At 36.0% G+C, this 21,429-nt stretch overlaps 1 protein-coding gene and 1 long non-coding RNA gene across 3 annotated transcripts in view; one reads left to right on the top strand and one right to left on the bottom strand.

Moving 5' to 3' along the window:
- Positions 1–21,429, bottom strand: part of LOC138832061 (uncharacterized) — a 170,673-nt gene that overhangs the window by 62,531 nt on the left and 86,713 nt on the right. The window contains exons 3-5 of the long non-coding RNA XR_011373495.1: positions 19,261–19,310; positions 10,010–10,051; positions 5,851–5,890 (exon numbers count right to left, since the gene is read on the bottom strand). This is a non-coding gene — a long non-coding RNA (uncharacterized lncRNA). The remainder of the gene's footprint in view (positions 1–5,850; positions 5,891–10,009; positions 10,052–19,260; positions 19,311–21,429) is intronic.
- Positions 1–21,429, top strand: part of Dsg1 (desmoglein 1) — a 93,850-nt gene that overhangs the window by 47,817 nt on the left and 24,604 nt on the right. For both annotated transcript variants that reach the window (XM_070029393.1, XM_070029394.1), the window contains exons 2-5: positions 10,092–10,246; positions 19,161–19,196; positions 19,787–19,918; positions 21,136–21,291. In XM_070029393.1, the coding sequence (XP_069885494.1) occupies positions 10,199–10,246; positions 19,161–19,196; positions 19,787–19,918; positions 21,136–21,291 (372 nt within the window). In that variant the 5' untranslated portion in view covers positions 10,092–10,198. The remainder of the gene's footprint in view (positions 1–10,091; positions 10,247–19,160; positions 19,197–19,786; positions 19,919–21,135; positions 21,292–21,429) is intronic.

Below are 21,429 nucleotides of genomic sequence, written 5' to 3'. Positions count from 1 at the left end.
ATGCTCAGATCAAGGCACTATGTGTTCAATAGTTTTGGGGCTAGTCGTGGTAGAATGAATTTCTAGCATGCACCAAGGCCCTGGGATTACTCCTCAGCATAACTTTCGATGACGATCCTCCATTGGCAAAGCTCAAGTTATCAGTGTCAATCTTTCTTGCTGGCTAGGAGATGAGCACTCCCCTTTGCTCCATCTTTGTTCCTATCTTCGTTGGGATTCTTAAGTAATGAGGAGTGGGTGAGTTAAATGGAGCTGAGATTGTTCAAGAAAAGAGCAGACCTCCTTGACTATATCTAATCAAATTAAGACCATGTGACAGTATTATGGAATTTGAAAAAAAAAACTCTAATCTTATCAGATTTAAATGACTCCCATTGGCTTATATATTCATATTTCTTACTTTGTTTCATTTCAATTGAACTTAATGAAGTTGTATATAATTTTGATTTCTTGTACCCCTCATTTAATTCTCATAAGCTCTTGCTTGGCTGTTAAACATGTTATTTCCCTTATTTCAAATAAGAAGATCTTATATTCATAGATACTAATTGATTTTGACTATGGTCTCACGATGGAAGGCCCAGGATTTGAGCTCAGCTTTGCCTAATTCCAAATTGTGTCCTTTTTTTTGCCAAACAACTTCTTCTAGTTGGCAACAGCAGTCAGATTCTTGAGAAGTTTTTAAGTTGGCAATAGCAGGTGAAAAAACACAAACTCATAGAATTACCAAGTCCCTACTTATTTTCATAGCTATCGTGGTATATGCATCAGGACTGTTTTAAGGATTCCATCTTACTAAATATGTTTCTTTACCAATGGTTCTCAGATTTAAAGCATCCAACTCACTTTGGGAAGTTACTAGAAATACACTTTCTTAGTCCTCATCTAGAAACATGGACTTAATGATGTAAAATACAACCTAAGAACCCATATGTTAAGTGCATTTTTGGAAACAGTTCCTACATACCTATTCTCCAAGGCATTTACCACCCTGTAATAATTCCATTATCCTCTGGATGGAAGTACTCTTTTTATTTGTTCCCCTTTCTGGGCCCCTTTCTCAGGGCCTGGGCTTTTTGCTTATTTTTATAGCTTATTGGAAATGAGAGTTTCACAGACCTTCCTATCCTGGCTGGCTTTGAACCATGATCCTCACTTCTTAGCCTCCTGAGTAGCTAGGATTACAGGCTTGAGCCACTAGTGCCTGTCTGGAAATACATATTCTTGATGGTAAAATAATTGTGTAGGATTCAGCAGCCACTCCTTGATATTGGTTTTCATTACATTAGTTTGAATTACTGCCCTTTCTTTTGAGTTAGGGTTGGTGGTAAAATCTGGCCCAAGATTTTTAATAGAATGGTGTCTTATTTGCTATCATACTTAGTTCTCAATATCCCCAAACCGTCTGCAGAAATCCCTGGGTGTTCTCACTAACTTCAGGCATATAACTCCATGACTCATTACAGACAAGTCTGACTGCTTGGATGTGCATTTCCAGAAGTTAATCATCAGCATTTCATAGCACATCACTGATTATATCACGGAATTTTGATGATGTTTGCAGTTGCTTGAGTTGAAAAACCTCCTCAAGAACCAGAAGCATGTTTTAAAAACCTGTTCCTAGGTTTCTTGTTGTAACACTTGTCATAATTTCCAGAATATTTTAGCTTCTCACTGACTGCAGCTACAACTTAATTCTTGAAGTCAACAACAGTAGAAAAAAGTTATATATACATGTATGTATGTATGTATGTATGCATGCATGTATGTATGTATGTAAATATCTAAATATACATATAGCCCACTAGTTGAGATCCAGTGATGAGGAAATGGATGGTTAAACAAATACTAATTATTTGTTCAACTAATTATTTGGAGCTGGTTTTTATGAAGACAACCATAAGAGAGAGTCTGATCTGGAAAAATGCTTTAAGAACTAAGGTGGCATGGTACTGATGGCTGATGGCTGTGATCTAGTTACTCAGGAGGCTGAGGTTCATGGTTTGAATCCAGCCAGGTCAGAAAAGTCCATCAGACTCTTATCTTCAATTGACCATCAAAAAACAGGAAATGGAGCTGTGGCTTAAGTGGTGGAGTGCTAATCTTGAGTAAAAGAAGCTCAGGGATGGTACCTCGACACAAAACTGAAGCCCAGGTCGAGTATCAAAAATAAATGAATGAATTAATTAATAAACAAATAAAACCTAAGATAAACCAAGAAGGCAGAACTTCTGACAAAAACAATAAATTGTATGTGAAATGTTAATTGCACTTATACTAGATTCCGTGGGAAGGAAGCAGAAAGCGACAAGTCTCTCCACTTCAAGGGCCTTTTAACTACTCAGGGAGCATGTACATAAGCTCTCCAGCACAATTCATACCATCATAAATACAAGTTTCCATGGCCACACCTTAATCCCTATGAAATCATTCACTGCTGCTCATGTAATCTCTAATATTAAGGTTTTAAGAGTTCAATCTCCTATCTTTCTGGAAATCTCATTTCTTTGTTTCTAACATACCTGTCTTTTCACCTCATGAGGTTTGACCTTTTTTTTTTTTTAAATCAAAACAACCTAACAGTTCAGTGGTAAGAACAGGAAATAAAGAATCACACAAATAAGTATAAACTTGCAACCAGAATAACTGCAAATAAAGAGAGGAACCACTACACAAGAGCATCTTACCATTAGCGTACAGTGCAAGAAGAGCCTTGAGAGTAGACTATTCTTGACTGTGTAGCTCATCTTTATTCTAAGTGTCACTGAAAAAAATGTGAAGGGATTAGTAAATTTCAAGGTTGCTCTTTCACATAATTCTTCATTATAGTAAACCCAGAATAGATGTAGGAAGTTATTATTAGGAGTTACAATCACAATCCTGGGGATGAACCTGACTGGTGGTATTCAAGATGAAGAGGAGATAATGAACTTACAAACACTTTAGATGTAAAATGAATAGAACTTGGTGATGATTTGAAAATAAAAGAGTAAGAAGGAAAAGATGTTACAAATAGCTCCTGAACTTCTATTTTGCATGGTGAATTAGAGGGAAGTCTCATTCCTTGGAAAATGGATGCTGGTGAAGATTGGAACTTGAATTTTCAATACAAATTATACTTTAAAAAAATTCCAAGAGAACAGTTGAGTAGGCATTTATATGTACAGGTGTGGAGCTTGGGACAAAAGCTTATACTGGACAAATCTACCTAAAAGTTGTTATTGCCTGAGTTTACTCAGGAGAGAGACTGGAAAAGAGGTATTAAACCAACATTATGAGATAAGCACATTGAATGGATAGTTGGGGAGAAATAGGGTGACAAAGAAACGAAAAAATACAGTTAGGCAAATGAACATTTCAAACGTATTTCCTAGAGTATTTTTAAAATAAAAATCAGTAATCGTCCCATAAAATACCCTATTCTTTGCCATGAATTCTCTGTGAGACATAAGATTAACACATTGTGAAATTTTGGTACCTTTTTAGTCTTTAACCCAGTATAACCCAGTCATAACATTGAGGAACCTACATTTTTTTCAATCAAATATTCCCAAACTGCAGATTTCCTGACTGACTTCACATTCGAACAACCAGACTAAAAATTTTGAGCAAGAACACTACGTGCATAACATTGCATGAGTCTCATGTGTCATGAGAGGAGACGCACACTGTCAGCTTGTCCTGCTATGGACGATGGCAAGTCTTAACAATGGAGAAAACAGTGTGTTCCATTGACTCTATAAGCATTTCTGGCTCTCCAACACAAACCTTCATTCAATAGTATTAAAATCCATTTGTCATATATGCCTGAATCATTTCTATTGCTGGGCACAATAGATAAATTTTCTAATTCTATGTTTTTCCTATATTTCTGTGCAGGTGATCTTCTGTAAAGAAGAGCTACTTTTCACAAGTACTTTTAAGTAACAGTGGTAACCTCAGGTACTGACTTTCAGTCAATGCCTCCAAGTTCATTAGCATCATGTCTTATGCTTTTTCCATCAAAGATATTTATGCTATGACTATGTAGTACTAATCTTTATTACTAGACCATATATCCTGTCATTTGGAAATAAAATGATATTTTATCCTCTATTTCCTTTCAAGTTACCTAGCAAAACCAAACAAAAAAGGAGAAAGGAGAAAGGAGGAAGGGGGAGAGGGAAAACATTAACATGCTGTAAATATGAACAAAGGCTTGAATTGATTCAGAAGAGAAAAGTACAGATGAAATGTTAAAAGCATCTTTAAAAACCTCAATGAATGTTTTTTTGCTTTGTTAAGAGGATAAGCATCTCCCGTTTGCACCAAATCTTAAAAGAAAAGAGGTGCCTTTCGCCAGTTCTCATCCCCCTATGTTTCCACCTCCCTTGAGTGACATTTTGTACTCTCTATTTATATCCATTATGCTTTGTTGTCCTTTCTGTTCCCAGAGGAATGACATTGGCTCAGGTTCATGACTTCCACTATTATGATTTCAAACTTCATAGCACAGGTTTGACAGCACAATCCCTGTCAGACGCACAAACGCTGACGGCCCTAGAGCTCTGATTGCCACAGAATATGTCCACATTCCTCAGAAGGACAACCAATGTCCTCCTTGTTCTGCCCCTATTCTATTTCCCTTAATTCATCAACTCTGTTACGTTTTAAAAATATTGTACTCAAGTCTAACATGACTCCTAGTGTGAAAAATACACATTTCTTTCCCATCTGTAGCTCCACTTGTTGTGAATATGGTGGTCCTCCTAAAAAAGTCAAGTCTGCCTTCCATGAAGAATTGTCTAATTTCTCCAATACAGAAATTGTGTCTCTTTATTCATAAAACACTTTCATACCACGTGTATGTCTATGTACCTTATAATAGAATTAAAAAGCCTCGTTGCTGTTTTAAGATCCACTCATGATTATCACCTTTGTAAAGATGGGACGCTCTATTATTTATTCATTTTTTATTGTGAAAATACCATACAGAATGGTTACAATTACATGGGCAAGGTGATGAGTGCATTTCTTATCAAGCATTGTTGCCTCCTCCTTTGTTTCCCCTTTCTATCCTCCTCCCCACTCACTTTCCCCTCCCCCTCCCAGCGCCAAAGTTGTAAAGTTTGTTTTTAGACTTAAGGTCTTGTATATCTCATTGTTGCAATGGGTCCACCTGTATCCCTATTTAAACAATTTGTGTTTTTCCTTCCCTTCCACAAATTATACCAACATCAAATCCCTTAAAAACAGAGGTTGTACCATGGGGGAGGGACATACAAAGCAACAAGGAATTACCTTTCAGTAATTGGACAAAGGGTGAAAGTTTCAATTCACTGTCAGCTTATGAGTACAATGCATTTGATAAATGTCCCTCCTTTCATCATTCTTCCTCATTTTTCCCAACCCCAGCCATCCCCACAATAAATTGGCTATTTTTCCTTTGAGAGTGCCTCTATTTTTTTTTGCAAAAAAAATAAACATCTAAAACTTGATACTTTTGTAAAACAGGGCAAAAGGAAAGTTAGACATTCTGTTTGCTTTGAGGACTCATACAAACGTCCCCAGACTCATAACTAGAGGGGGTAGGCAAGAATGGGAAATTCCTCACTCATGTACTTTCCTGGCTGGTAGTTTGCTACCCAAGGTGGAGGTCCTATGTGCTGTTATTTTTACCAGGCTCTTCCATTTTCTCTCCCTTTTTCCCAGGGGCATGGTGTTGACTGGGAGAGGGCACAGATAGATGTTTAGGAGTTTGTGAAACTGGGTTTTTAGATTCCAGGACCAAAGTCAAAATGTTCTGAATGAGGTCTGGCCAATCACCCACATAGGCAGCAAAGATAAAGGGTAGAGAAAGGGATTACATACATTTCAGCCATGAGAAGACAGCCCTCAGTCCAACTTCTCTCTGCAAGATACAAACATTGGCTTAATGTTATATAGGAAGATTTGGGGACAGGAGTGTGAAGGTTTTTGGTAGTTAAAACAGTCTTATAATCACAGATATGTGGCCTGGCTCACTGAGACTTTGGAGGAGTCATTCCATTTGAACTGTTATCACTGTACCACTGAAACAGGAAGAGGAACAAGTTGCCCAGCCAGTGATCTGAATTTGAGGCTGTTTCTTTCAAGATGTTAATACATCTGTCTGTTGGAGGGACAGCTTGCCTTCTACCCAGAATGCTTCTCAGTGTATTTTCTCTTTCTTGGAACCAAAGCTTATTGCAAAGGGACTGCAGCAGAGGATAACTCAGATCAAAGGGCACAGACAGAACTGTTAGCTTTAAACATATTACTATCATTAGTACTCAAGACATGCACTTCAGACTTGATTAGAAATAGTGGAAAATTTTAAGTTTTTGAAGGTGATAGACTTTCCACTTGATTTACTCAATAACTTGGAGACAAACTACTTTCAAGGGGTGGCAAAGACACCCTTTGATCTAGGAAAAGCATAACAAGTTACTGCATTTTTTTAAAGAAGAGATGAGACGTAAGGAAAGCAATGTTGTAGAGATGCTGTGCTGTACAATACACAATGGGTCAATGAAGAGTCTGGATTCAGACATTACAGTTAGAATATGGCATGGCAATGCAAGTGAAAGAGGACCTGGATACAATCCAGAAGTAAAGCCAGAAAGGAAACGCTAAGACAAGAGAAGATATAACTTGAAAATACAAAATGGCAAACCTAGATAAGCTACAAAGAGAAGAAGAAATCAAGCATATTAGTGATCAGTTTTATCCTGTCAAAAACATGTAGTCTTTAAAAGCATAAAATTTCTCAGATGTCACCTTCATCAGAATTGAACCAAGCCTCCCAGAATATCTTTTGCATGCTTCCATTTGCCAAATTTTAGGAGGAATATTCTGTATTTTCACTTCTAAGTTAGCTCAGAGCTATTTGGAGGAGGGACCACAGCATCTCTGTAAACCTCATACCTAATGTAGTGAAAGCACACAGGAAGCCAGAGAAGAAAAAGCAGAACTTAACTGACAATAATTTAGCATAAGAGATGGGCATGAAATTCAAATACACTGCACATGAAATGTATATACCACATTGAATGAACTGTTAATTCACACAGGTATATAACATCAGACAAGCTTCCAGAAGACATTAATAATACTTCTGTTTCAATAGTTTGCAGCCACAATGTAAGTTCCTGCAGGACAGAATTCCAAATTATTTTGAACAGTCTAGGGTGTCCAGCACAACAATGTCCCTAAGTACAATGAGTGGATACTTAATTGGAATTGTTACTTTTTAAAAGTCATCATTAATGCACAAACATTAATTCTCTTTTACCAATACTATTGTAACATAAAACATTTATGTCTCAAGATAGAACCCAAGGTTCTATCTTGAGATTTTCTTCTGCTGGTAAACATGCTTTCTAGACAAAGCATAAACAGAGTAGGAGCTATTGAAGCTATTGGAAGCTATTTTGGAATTTACAAGAGAAAACTAAAATTGAGGGTTTTTTCCCCTTAGATTTGGTTTAAAATTTACTAAACTAAAATTGAGGGGTTTTTCCCCTTAGATTTGGTTTAAAAGAAGGAAAGAAGCATTAGGCTTCTATCCATTCTATCCATTCAACAAAAAAGAAGGGGAGGCAAGGAGAAGGGTGGGTGGAGGAAGAGAGAAAGGAGAAGGGAGGGAAGGAGAGGGGGAAAAAATGAAAGAAGAAAGAAAAAACATCTTACCAGAATTTAGATGCTAGCGGAAAATTTTGTCAGCTCACTAGGGAAATTCCAGCAGAAAAATTACCCTAAATTTTATTTTTTTTTTAAATTCCATGAAATGGGAAATGTTGGTATGCATGTTGAAAGGCAACCTAGCTAACCAATATTCAGGTAGGCCCCAGGGGGTGGGTGCCTTGAGCCAAAATAGAAGCAGCAACTATCAGAAGGAATTAAGATTTACAATAAGAAAGAAGATAATAAGAGGTAACACTGTTCAAAAACAATGTACTTAATATCTGGTTTATGTAACTGTAACCCCTCTGCACATCATTACAACAATTTTTTAAACCAATGATGTGCTAGCTCTTCTGAACTGTTCAATGGGGTAGCCAGTAGCCACACTGCTTTATTTTTTTCTATTAACTTAATAATTCAGTTTCTTGGCCATAAGACTCACATTTCAATGCTCAATAACCACATCGAGCAAGTGGCTCCTATTTTTGACATTACAGTCAGAGACCGTTTCTGAATTGTAGAAAATTCAATCGGACTGCTCTGTTCTAAGGATGTGAAAGTGAGTAAGATAGGAAAAGAGACAAAGGAAAAAGGAACTGTGACTCATAAATGCCCTCTTCTACTGTGCTTAAGGTTTTTAGCTCTCAGGTGCCTGTCAAGACTGTCATGCCCTGAAACTTTGAGGCTTTGCCATACTCCTCTCCAGAAATCTGCTGGAGAAGTTTCTGCCCTACAAATGGGCTGGGATGATTGTTGGAACAGGGCGTTGAATGAGAGGTAGATTCGGGTTGGGCCCAGGGAGGGGTAATTCCATGAAGAAAGAGAGCCCCGTGCCACCCTGGCCTTGTATCAGGACTCCAAGGTGGATGAAGCATTCACTTGTCTTTGGAAGGATACAAAAGTGGGTTCTTTTGTCTTTGGTACCCAGTGAGATTTCTATAATTCATGGTTAGACAATCCTCCTCCCAGTTCAGGCTGTCATAGAACAATGCTTATGCTATGTTTTACTTAACTAATGAGAAATTTGGCCTGCTGGTCTCTTTTTACTTGTATTTATTCCCATCAACTAGTTGCTATCAAAAATATTTTTATTCACTGTAAACAAACCCTCCATCCTTCAATGCTCTATGGTGAATTGTGTGATATTTCAAAACTGTCATTTGCCACAGATCTGTAAGTAGAAATGACACCATTCTGAAGACTGGTCCTCGTAGATATTCTTCTTTTCTGGGATATTGTTAGCATCTCTCCGACTATCACTGACAGCTTATCAGACAGATCTCTTTTTCCAGATTTCCATTTCATACTTTAGAGGTATCCAACACCTAGAGAAGTTTCTTGTCACTCATAGAATTTATATTAGATACTTCCAGGTGAAGAGAAGCTTCTTTAGAAGGATGCTTGCTCAAACGTGGCCTCCTGTGGGACACCATGTATTCAGGAGCACAGGGACTACAACAGCTCTTTCTCTCTGCCTGTGTGGGCAGCCATTTCCCTCGTTTTAATTGGCTGGCTCCCGACTTGCCTGTCTGCTTGCAACTCTTCACTGACTTTTCACCTACCTTACTTGAAGAACAGCTTCCTGCCTATGCTCCATTAATATTTCATTCCAAAAATTACCAACAAGATTTTAGTTGGTGAGTTTTTGGTTTTCTTTGAATCTATCTTAGGGATACTTTAAAGTTTATTTCCCTGCTTTTTGGAAAGGACAGCCTCTTAAAAGGAGAAAAATAATCAGGGAAAGAAAATCTTCATTTAGAGAGAAAATGGATCTTTCTCTGGATTTACGCTGGTCACATAGAAGGAATTGAGACGTATATAGAGAATCTAGGAATTTTACGTATCATAGCTTTGCTTGTTGGATTTGATGTTTTCAGAACCAATACTCTCAAAATTAGCAAATTTTCTGCCTCTTAGAAAATATCAGAATCTTTCCTAACATCTCACTGAAGTGGAAACTTGTAATTTTCTATTGTGACCTCAGGGTTTGGCTCTGAGCATGGGTCAGACAATTCTCTGAATCTTAGAAACCTCTACACAATATGTGCCTTTTAACTAAGGGAGAAGCTAAATGGCTGATAAATAAAGCCTAAAATGAGAAACCCCCATTCATTGCACAACCTTCCTGGCTTGGGTCACTTTGAGTGCTTGCCACCAGCAACCTTTAGTGCAGGTGTGAATCGCCCTTGCTCCATCCAGTCTACTTTTCAGCTGGATGGAGGGTGTGTCCCTAAGCTTTTACCTGGGAGCAATGATGATCTTGTCAAGCATTTCAGTGAGACCAGCCCAAGTTTTTAGGGTGGGGATCCAGACAGGTTATACGTACCTTCAGCTCTTCTCCCAGAGGAAGGCAGAAACACCTCAAAGCCTGCATGTAAGAACATCTACTGAGAAATTGTTTTAATCAGACACCAGCCGAGTGGGAGAAAGAAAGAAAGAAGAAGAAGAAAAAAAGAGCAGAGCAGAACAAACAAAACTCCCAGGGTGTTGGATGTAAGGGAATTCAGCAGCTGCGATGGACTGGCAATCTCTCAGGGCAGCAGCAGTGCTGTTCATTTTTCTGGTAAGTGGATTCTGTTCAAAATTCTTCGCTATTGGTCCTCACTTATCAGCGGGTGGGAACTCTGTAGAAAATGTTACTTAGTGGTACTTCTAACCTGAACCCATTAAAAGTTTATGTTAATGACAAGGTGATTTTTATGAACTTGATTTTTAAATAGTGTTTCTCTCTGTAATTGAAGACTCCGGATCATACTAATGCAGCCTATCACATCTCTAACCTCCAAGTCATTGCTAAGTCATCCTGGGTAAATAAATGTTCAACTCGGGAAATTGGTATCCCTCCTTAGTGGAGTTGTTTGAATTCTCATTGACAGGTAGGCTTCTGTAAATCATAGTCCTGTCCCGATTTCTTCTCTGTTGGATACCTTTGCTAGCAGAATCGGTGTCATGTAAGAGCAGGGTCTACATAAATTAAAATCACAGCTGTGTGTGACTCTCCTCACAAATCCAGCAATCTCCTCTGTTTTCCATACTGCTCATGTCAGAATCCCAAGCTATCTAATTATGAAGTACTGCATTTTTAATCTAAAAATGGCAGTATGAGGGATTTATAAATTACATAGCAGGTGTAGGGGTGAAGGTGGTGGGAATTGCACTTAGTCCTAACTACGAAATAAGTGTTGTTATTTACTATATTTGTTCTTACCACTTCAAACAGAAGTGACTATGGTTAAAAAAATGTACATTTGTTAGCCCCCACTGTAATAAAATGATTTGTCATGGCCCTCTTACATGTTATTAACTGATTTCTTTTTAGAGACAGTAAATAAGAAGGTCAATGCCAATATATTAAATCAAGCCACTTTGAGCAATACTTTTAGTCATACTTGTTTTGTTGTGTGTATGTGTGTGTGTGTTTTTAAACAGCAAAGCTAATGTAATCCAAAAAGGCAGTGCCAGGTAAATCGCCCTCCAGCCCTGGCAAGATGTGATTTCTATTTGTTTCTACTTGCTTGAGTTTTGAGCTGGAATGCTGGGTTTATATAACAAGTTAGATCTTTGATTCATGGTATGCTAGTTTGATTGAATTCAGTTTAATAAGTAAGGGGAGTTAGAGGGCTGGAATTGTAGCCCCATGATAAGGCATTTACTTGGCATTCATGAGACCTTGTGTTCAATCCCCAGCATTGAAAGGAAAGATTCTTATGGTTCTTAACCAGTAATACTTACTTGTAATGGAGTATTGATACACCAATAGCATTAGTTCTGAGCTGCTCTTCCAACATTACCCATAACCCACTGACTTTTTAGGGGATCTTTAGTTCCACTTAGTGTCATTACTTGGAATATGACAATGATCAATAAGTTTATGTGGTATATCATTTGATCACAGAAACTTGTATATTGCCAGATAATGGAATACTTAAAATATCATTTTTTTATAAATTTGATTCATTATGACTTACCATAAATTTTTAGTTGATTAAAAGTTTTTTAGGTACTTGTACATTTACTTTTTCTGATTCTAAAGAATATGCCTCATTTTCATTTTTATTATATCACCATTTCTACTTAAGTACAGTCTATAAAATTTCTTTAAGCAACTACTTCTTAATTATTCATTATTCAATAAATTGTGTCATTTTATCCAAATTATGTATCCTAATCAAATATTATCTTTGGAGTGATTTCTGGCCATTTCTACTTTATTTTTGAGGTCAGATAGCTTTTCAGTTTGTAGCTTTGTTTTGGAAAGTGGGGGAGTATTGGGCCAAATTTACTTTGGAATCAATCATGAATTTCTCATATGCCTTTTGTTAATTATTTCCTTAAATATTTTCACCAAGATGAAGTGAAATGTTTTATTTTCATACTGACAGCATAATTTAGTTTATAAAATATTTCACTTCGTAAGGTTTGGATCATAATTCATTTTGGTTGCCAATTTTATTAAAAGATTTTGGTAAATATTCTTTGGAGTTATATAATCTGTTTTTTGCTATAATGTATTTTCCCCTTGAAGACAACCACCACTATAGAAAGCTGAATTTTCTTTCTTCTAGTCTCACTGGGAATGTTGCTTTTACCATACCCTCCTCCCAAAAAAGAAAAACAAATCCATAGAAAGACTTTCCTCTTCTCAAAGTAAATAAATAAAAATCTATGCTAGTAATATATTTGGACAACTGTGAAGATTTTAGGACTTTTAAACTTATGTTTAAGGAAAAGCCATATGAGAGCTAGGGCAACTACTGGTGACAACACCTAGCTGGTGACAGACAGCACATTGTGGAGTCTATGTGATAGATGTGAAAGTGAAAGGCTTGACCTTATTAAAATTACTGGGTTGGATCTGAGAGAATGAAGCAGAAGAGCTATTCTTAAAATGACCAAGATTGATGTGTGACTCTTCTATTCTTCACATGGGACTCCTGGGTAGAAAATACTTATACTTGCTTTTTCTTTCTTTGCAAGCCTGAGGTAGGGATTGATTCATTCATTCTTTCTTTTTTTTTTTTTAATTTGTGAAACTACTGTACAGAGGGGTTACAATTACATGGGCAAGGTAATGAGTACATTTCTTATCAAGCATGGTTGCCTCCTCCTTTGTTTCCCCTTCCCTTCCCTTCCCAACTCCCCCCTCCTCCGTCCCCTCCCCCTCCCAGCCAAAGTTCTAAAGTTCGCTTTTTGACATAACATCTTGTGCATCTCATTGGTGTAATGGGCCCACCTGTATCCCTATTTAAACAATTTACTTCTTCTTTGCTTCCTTCCTTCCTTCCTTCCTTTCTTCTTTCTTTCCTTTTCTTCTCATTCATTCCTTTCTTTTTTCCCTTCTTTCTTTTCCCCTTTCTTCCTTCCTTCCTTTTCTTCTTTTCCCTTTATTCTTTATTTTCCTTCTTTCTTTCCTTCCTTCCTTTTTCTCACACTCTTCCTTTCTTCTTTCTTGTCCCCCCCCCCCCATGAAATCAGTATACGGAGTAGAAAGGAGTTGATATGTACTCTCTTTTTTTTTTTTTTTTTTTTTTGGATAGAGAACAAACATGCACCAAATAAGAAATTTGTGTGGGTGGTTGTGGAATAGAATTTCTAGACTTTCTAGAGTTTTAACCATTTCTGAAAAAATATTTGTAACTTTGCCAGATTTGTTCAGCCCATTAACATCCATATGAATCTGAATTTTTTTTAAAAACAATAAAGGCAAATATCTGCATGTCCAGCCCAAAGAACCGAGAAAACAATTATTATATATTGCCACACATGACCTGAACAATTTCAATTCATTGTACTTACTTCTTTTTCTGTGAGGATAATATTTCATTCTAAAAGAAACTCCCCTGACATGTTCTTAGTTGACATTCTTTAGGATATAGTGGAAGTGTTTCAGGATATTTCTCAGCAGTCAAGCTAAAGTACACTGAAAATAATATTCATTTTATCATATAGTTCATAAATTTGCTTGAGCAGATAAATTTCCTTGTGTTTGCTGTCACCCAAAGCAAGAAAAACACTAACAAACCGGTACAGACTAAACAAGACAAATCACAGAGAGGAGTCTTTATGTTTTCTTGTACAAATAGTGTAGAGATTTAATATTTCAGTATAATATAGGAAATGAAAATAGTATTTCTAGTCATCTCAGTGAAACTTATAAGTTACACTTAAACATAATTATTTCCATCAATATGGTATATGTCACAAAGACTTTGTACTTTTTTTTTCTTTGTGTCAATACTGGGGCTTGAACTCTTACCATCGTGGTCCAGCGCAGCTTTTTCCTTCATAACTGGTGCTCTATCTACCACTTTAGCTATATCTCCACTTCTGGCTTTTTGCTTGTTAATTGGGGACAACAGTCTTGCAGAATGGTCAGGTAGGAGCTAGCTCCTTACAGCTTCTGTATTTTAACTTAGGCTTAGGACTGGCATCTTCTTTGGTGAACTCAGTTTAGATTGTAACAAAGCATAAAACATTTCCAGGTTTACTCTTTAAGTAATAGGAAAGTCTAAATCTCTGGGAGAATACTATCTTCACACAGGTCTGGCTTTAGAAACAAGATTTATCTATTCAAAGAGGTGAAGGAATCTAGAAAATATGTTCTCTGCTTCTACATAGAACATCTAGTTTTTTATAAATCCACACTGCATTCAACAAGGACACTGCTGTTGAGGATTCTTGAGTCCTAACTGGCATTTCCATATAGATAATAAGCAGGAAGCCTGTTGTGCTTAGCATGGCAGTTAAATTTATGAAGTTCCCTCAACTGAGGACACACCTTCCCAGAGTGCTGGGTCATGCCACTTCTGCTGGTTATAATTGTAAATCAAATGCCTTGCATGGACTTGGGTCAAACTGATTCTAATATGTCACTGGTAGTTGATCCATGCTCTTCACTGGTCTATGAGAATACAGTTTCATACATTTGTCAAATGAGAAATCACATCTCTACAAATAATAGATTTGTAATTAATAGATTTGCAAATAATTAATAGATGCCTGCTGATTATGAAACGATGTGATTGGAAACAGTATAAAGACAGGTTCTGTGATTAACATTTATATCCTTTGCAGTAGCCTAAACTAGTGCAAGATTGTTCAACAGGTGACTCACACACAGAGCAGAGGCACCAGAGGGAATTTTCAGATAGTTTATACTTCTGTTCCCAAATGCTATCAAAAATATTAGTCAAGGAAATCATTGTATTAGGTTTTACTAAAATTTTGTAGTATGGTATTATATCTATTTGCCATCATATCTAAGACTTACCATAATATTTTAGGATTACAGCACTTTAAATGATTCAGGTAAGCCTTGGATCTTCATAATATACAGTTAAATATGAATTGATAAGAAAACATATAAACTCATGAATAAACATGAGAAATCAACCCACTGGATTATGGCCAAACTCAACTGATACCTTTTATCAGAGCACTACAAGAGGCAGAAGTTTTCCAAAGAAAACAAGTTATGTATTACCTCTATTGTATTTTCATCCTTATGACATATCTAAGAGTTAACAAATGTATCAGAAGTTTGTGATTCACAAATTGTAATTAACTCACTATTATTAAAAAGGAAATCGATTTTCCTTAGGAAAATTACTTTTTCAAGCCAATTTTTATGATATACAAAATTCATGGTATAATATCACAAAAACTGGATCGGAACAAACTGTTATAAGGAAATTGTTAAAATTAGAATGCAATTTTGCATCCTGTCCCTTTAAAACAAATAAACAAATAAATTGCCTCTCAGAACAGAAATTCGACTCAATAAAAACAACCATTGAGTTAAATTAGTCACTGCTTTCATAGACTCTAACGAAAGGGTTGTTAATCTTCAACACAGATAGGGAAACTGAAGCACAGATTGAGTAAGGGACTACCCCAAGGCTCATACCCAGTGAGTAAGAAAGCAGAGCATAGCTGAACTCTGCCCGGGCATCTTGACAACCCATGTGTATCTCTCAGTGAAGTTCCATTACATCTTCTGTAACCAAGACTCTAAACATATGGCTGAATCCAAAGTGCTCCACAGTTTTCAGATAAAAACTTCACCTTTACTCTAAGGACGCTATCTAGATCACTCATTACAATGTGCTTCAATTTTCCTGATCTCCATCCTTCCTTGCTTGCTTCTACTCTGCCTCCAAGGTCCTTTCTTTTTTCCACCTGCTCACCAGCTCTCTCCATCACCACATTTCTATTAAGTGTCTTCTTTTTCAATATCTCTTCTTTCTAATAAAAATACCTCTCCTCCCTCCTTCTCAACTTCTGAAAAAAAATCACAAACCCTTCTCCACCAATTTCCTGGATTCCATCATCTATCATTTTGTCCTGTCGTATTGTTTATTCTTTAAATGTCTACATAAAGTGATCAGATTTGTGTCTTCCTTCTCTTTTTATTATTTCATGTTTTCTTTTATTCAGGTAAAGACATATTCCAGCTAAATAAAAATGTCACTGAAAGCTTCAAGATTTCCTCAGGATTCATGCTGCCCATTATTTTTTTTTCATTTCATTCATTTCATTTCATTCATATATCTGTCTTTTAATTTCCCTTCCTTTAAGAATGGCTAAAATGTTTGACTACCATTTCTAGAGCCAATTCTCTGCTTCTTTCTCTTGTTTCTTCCACTTGTTCCCATTTGTACAATTATTGGGATTTTGCCACTGTCTACCTCAAACACAGGTTATTTCTTTGTTTGTTGTAGCCTCTACTTTAGGAACTTAATATTTTCCATAATTTTACACTCCTACTTGAACATATGTATCTCATATCTACAGCTCTTGGCTGAATGATCCATATTTCAGATCAAAGCATCTTTACCGGGCCTTTCTATTTCATTTTCAACTCAATGTCTTCAGATCTGCTAAATTCTACTACTACTGTGTTTCCTTCCAGTCCTAGTTTTTAAAACCATTGTTACCCGACACTCCTCCCCTTCTTAACTCCCCCATTCCATCTGTTCTCAAGCCCTAAGGATTCTTTCTGTCTCTCCACTATCTCTCCCTTGATCTTTCCTTCTGATTCCCACCGCCTCTGCTTCTGGTTAGCTCCTCCTAACCTCTATCCTGACTTGACACCCTGACTGTCAAATGCTGTCAGCCTGTAATTTCTTCCTCTTCTCATCGCACCTGCCAGCTGTTGCCCAAGTAAGGTTTTAACCCCATAATTTTATTAAACCTTTCCCATGATGAAAATACTTCAATATTTCCCCTGCAAACAGGGATTTTAGGTGAGAACTGTAAAGGTACTCATATACAAGTTAGTCTACCCATTTTACAGACGAATAAATGAAAGCACTAAGAATTTTAGAAAACAAATAGAAGGTTTTCTAACTCTACTCTGTGATCTTTTTCTACTATTATTGTTTTGCCTGTGAAAGTCTAACATGGACTTTGTTTCTGAGTTTGTTCTACACTTTGAACAAAAGAAAAGAAGCTTAGATCAGTCAACCCACCACATTTTTAAGCAGACTTGGCAGTTTTTTAATTACCCATCCAATTGTGAGTCTGACACTGTGCTGAAACCTACTTGGTCCTCTGCCCAAACTGTTTCCCATGGGAAAGAGAATGACCCAGCTGCATAAAGGTAAAAAGATGTCTTAGTCATCTGGCATAGTTATCTAAAGCAAACAGCAAGAACTGACACTTCATTACGGGAAGGGAAGCGCAGTCACAGATAACAGAGGCATACACAGTGTGGAAACTATGAAGAAATGACTTTGAAACATACAAATAAGGTGTCTCCACCTCCCTACCCCACACCCACATTCAAGAGAGAGGGAAAAGCTAGAAATTTCATAAATAGCAAGAGGAATATGTTTCATTAACATCCTCTCAGGTCCATACTCCAGATGGCTTTAACAACGATATTAGTTACACATCCTAATCATTCTAACCATTTAGGGTTTCCCCCCTAATTTCCTCTTCTATTACTGTTGATGTTATGTATAAATATTTGTGATCACAAGGATGAAGTTATTGGCTCAAAATCAGTTTTCTGCGTTTACAAAGATGTATCATCAGTTCTTTGTAGCAGGTTTTACTTAGTAATTTACTTGAGATACCACATACACAAATTTAGGCTGAAATGTATTGAATAGTCGGATGTTATAAATCAAAACTTATACCTCAGTTTCCTCTGTAGAAACCATATGTTTTTGTTGTGAAGATTATATGTAAAGATTTCTCTAGATGCATTGCCTACTGTGTAGTTATTATCAGTGAATGATAGTAGGGGTAATTATAATGATTAACACTGTATCATGGCTTAATACTTTTCTCTTATTGATAAATGTTTTCTTAATCAGTTATGATGAATTCTTAGTATGTCCTTGAAAATTGAAATTCCATTTTTCTTTAAAGATGAAATTGAAAGCAGCTATGAAAATGATTAACTAAATTTAAACTTTACTAGTATTAGTATTTTAAATGAAATGCATAAAAGTTGTATATCAATGATACAAAGTGGGATTGTGAACATCATTTTTATACTTGCTTATTACAAAAAAGATTAAATGTTTAACATCTTTTATTTAGGTAGACATTAAAACCAAGGGTGCATAGTATCTCTAATGGATGTTCCCTGTAATTTAAAACAATCTGAGCAAACTAGTCCTCAAATATACACTTAAGTTTTAAATATATATTTTTACAGTACCTTAAACAAGGAAATAGAGATATTATACCTGATAAATGGATGTTAAGAAGTGTCTGTGTTTTCTAGGAGAAAAGTAAATTATCCTGATGTTTTACTGTATATTATAAACAGTGATCAGACCCAGAGTTTAAACAAGCATAGCTGTTTGGCCACTTGGGTGGCCAGAGGAATTATATAAAGCAGGAAAAACAGCTAAGGAAATCTTATATTCATGATTTGTCCCCTACATACCTGCATTCTTCTCTTTTTACTAAAATACTAAAATCTTATGTGTAGAATTGCATATGAAGGAGCAAATATTTTGAAGTTTTTTGGATATCTCCCTGCTTTATATCCCTTCTTGGCTTCTAAGCACTTTTCTCATTTCCAATGGTAGTTTGTCAGATCCTGAAACCATAGTCTAATGTTTTAGTATATTAACTCATTGTTGATTCTTACTGGGTTGCATCAGTATTTCTACCTCTTCAGTCGTAAGCTTTACTAAGAAAGCCCTAGTCTCCAGCACACATCTTCCTCTGGGACCTATCTTCGAGTATCCTTATGGCTAAGAATGGCTAAAAATGAAATTTTCAAAGATTTTTCAATAGCAATCATAAAAATGAGAGAAATAAAAATGCAAAAACCAAGAAGAGTTCTAAGCACCCTCATCAACCTATGAAGTAACCCAAAGCCACCTGCAATGCAAACTGATAAAATAATCCTAATGACTCACAAGATTGGGTCTTTCAATTTTTAATGATTAAGCAATGTGAATTTTAAAGTATTCAATACCAAGTTAACTATTGTGACTGTCTATTTTTTATAGGTGGTGGCAGAAGTTAACAGTGAATTTCGAATCCAGGTAAGATACAACAAATAGTTTTTCCACATTTCAAAGCAAAATGATTGGGCATGTTGGTTCATACCTGTAATCCCAGGAAAGACCAAACCAGGAAGATGGTGAGTTCAGCCTACCCTTTTGTTTGTCCCCAAACAAAAAAGAAAAAAGAAAAATAAAGAATATGTTAGTATAATACATTCATGAAGCAAATAAATATATTATTTAAAAATGTTCCTTTCCACGTTGCTGTAAGTACATAATTCATAGAGAAAACAAGTAAAATGACACAGCAACACTAGCAGAAACTAGAATGCCTGGGTTTAGATTTAGCAAATATGCAATGAAATTGCACATTTGTCACTTTCTACCTATAAAGATCATTATTCAATAAATTAATAAGTATTAACAATTAATTATTAAGGAATATATTTCCATATCAACCCCCTGGTTCCACTCTAATATTTAGTTACCAAATTTGTGAAATTAAAGACAGTGATACCAAGTAACTCACTGTAATTTGTAAAACTGAAGTAACTATGAAAATTTCTTAACATTCTAATTGAAGAACAAATATTCCCACTGCTACTATGACTTTATCTTATCCTTTCAAGGTAAGAGATTATAACACTAAAAATGGCACCATCAAGTGGCACTCCATCAGAAGGCAAAAACGTGAATGGATCAAGTTTGCTGCGGCTTGTCGTGAAGGTGAAGACAACTCTAAGAGAAACCCAATCGCCAAAGTAAGTTAGAACTCAAGACATAAACCTGAAATCAAATGAAGAGGGTTAAGTTTGACAGAACCTGTCTTCTCCATAAACTGTGAACTTATCTTACTGAAAAGTTGTGTTACAGAGAAAAACTATAATTATTCAAGTTATGAAAACTGAAGTTCCTAACAGGGTAAATTAAGAATGTTAGATACTCAGATAAACAGTTAAATATTGATTCATATCACGGACAAAGCAAATATACATAAGCATGTATTACTACAGACTCTACACAAGAAAAAGAATACCCAGTGATTCAGAGTGGATTTACACTCTCGATATACACTCCTATACACATCAATAAACTACTTCAGCATGTGTGCTTTATAATCTATTAGAAATGAACTTCTGTTTTTGTGTGTTTATTTATAACTTTGTGTGTTTATTTATAACTTTCACAATGTGCCCCTTTCTACAACATACACACTCACATACACATACATATCCCACAAAGATTAATACATATGCAGATATACAAACAAATACAGATACACTCTGACAAAGACACACCCATTCATACAGGAACACATGGAGACTTCCTAGTAAGTTTTGCTAATTGTCAGTCTTTTATTTCAAAGACACAGTTTTTATTCCTATAAACATTTATTTGAATGGCTTTACTTTCTTACCAAATTTCCTATTTTCAGAATAACTATTTTTAAGCTCCAATGATTTTTGTTACCTACACAATTCCATATAAAGCTGCTTCTAATATTTTACCTTTTTAAAAAGTATTTTTTTTAATCTAAAGATCAAATTTCTTTAACAGCTGTATTAGTGAGTTCTTCAGGACAGCAAGGAGTTCCCTACTGTAAATCCACTGTTAGCATGGAGACTGAAAAGAATATAAGATCAAATTGTACACATAGAGTGAGTGGATGTGGGCTTAAATAAGAAAGGCAATGGCATTTTTATTGGGGATGATATTTTACTTTTTATTATTTAGTAGAAATAGAAATGGGAATCTGTGTTATTGCATTGTCAGTTACCATTAAAATATGGCATGTATGTTAGTGATTATGGAAACACAAAAGCTATTTCACCTATCTCAGAATGTAATTCTGTTTTCAACTTTTCACAAATGGTGGCAAGGACAGCATATTCAACACTTCTCAAGGTAAATAGTTGTCATGTATCAAACGAAGCTCTTTATACCCTCTCAGTAATATCCCACTGTGTTCTTCCTGCAGATTCACTCAGATTGTGCTGCAAACCAGCCAGTCACCTACCGCATCTCTGGAGTAGGAATCGATCAGCCACCTTATGGAATCTTCATCATTAACCAAAAAACCGGTGAAATTAATATAACATCCATAGTTGACCGGGAAGTCACTCCTTTTTTCATTGTAAGTGGGTGCCATGTTGAATGTATATGTTCAGGATGAAATTAATTTTAGAAAATCTTAAGCTCAGATCATGCTCAATTTGATTTCAAGAGCCTCAGCAGTAGTCATTTGTTACTTGTTTTGTAATGCACAAATATC

The sequence above is a fragment of the Dipodomys merriami genome, unplaced genomic scaffold (assembly GCF_024711535.1).
Source record: "Dipodomys merriami isolate MVZ:Mamm:240054 unplaced genomic scaffold, mDipMer1.0.p SCAF_2, whole genome shotgun sequence".
NCBI classification, from domain to species: domain Eukaryota; kingdom Metazoa; phylum Chordata; class Mammalia; order Rodentia; family Heteromyidae; genus Dipodomys; species Dipodomys merriami.
Note: the sequence above shows the minus strand (reverse complement) of the source record. Positions and strands in the feature narration are given on the sequence as shown.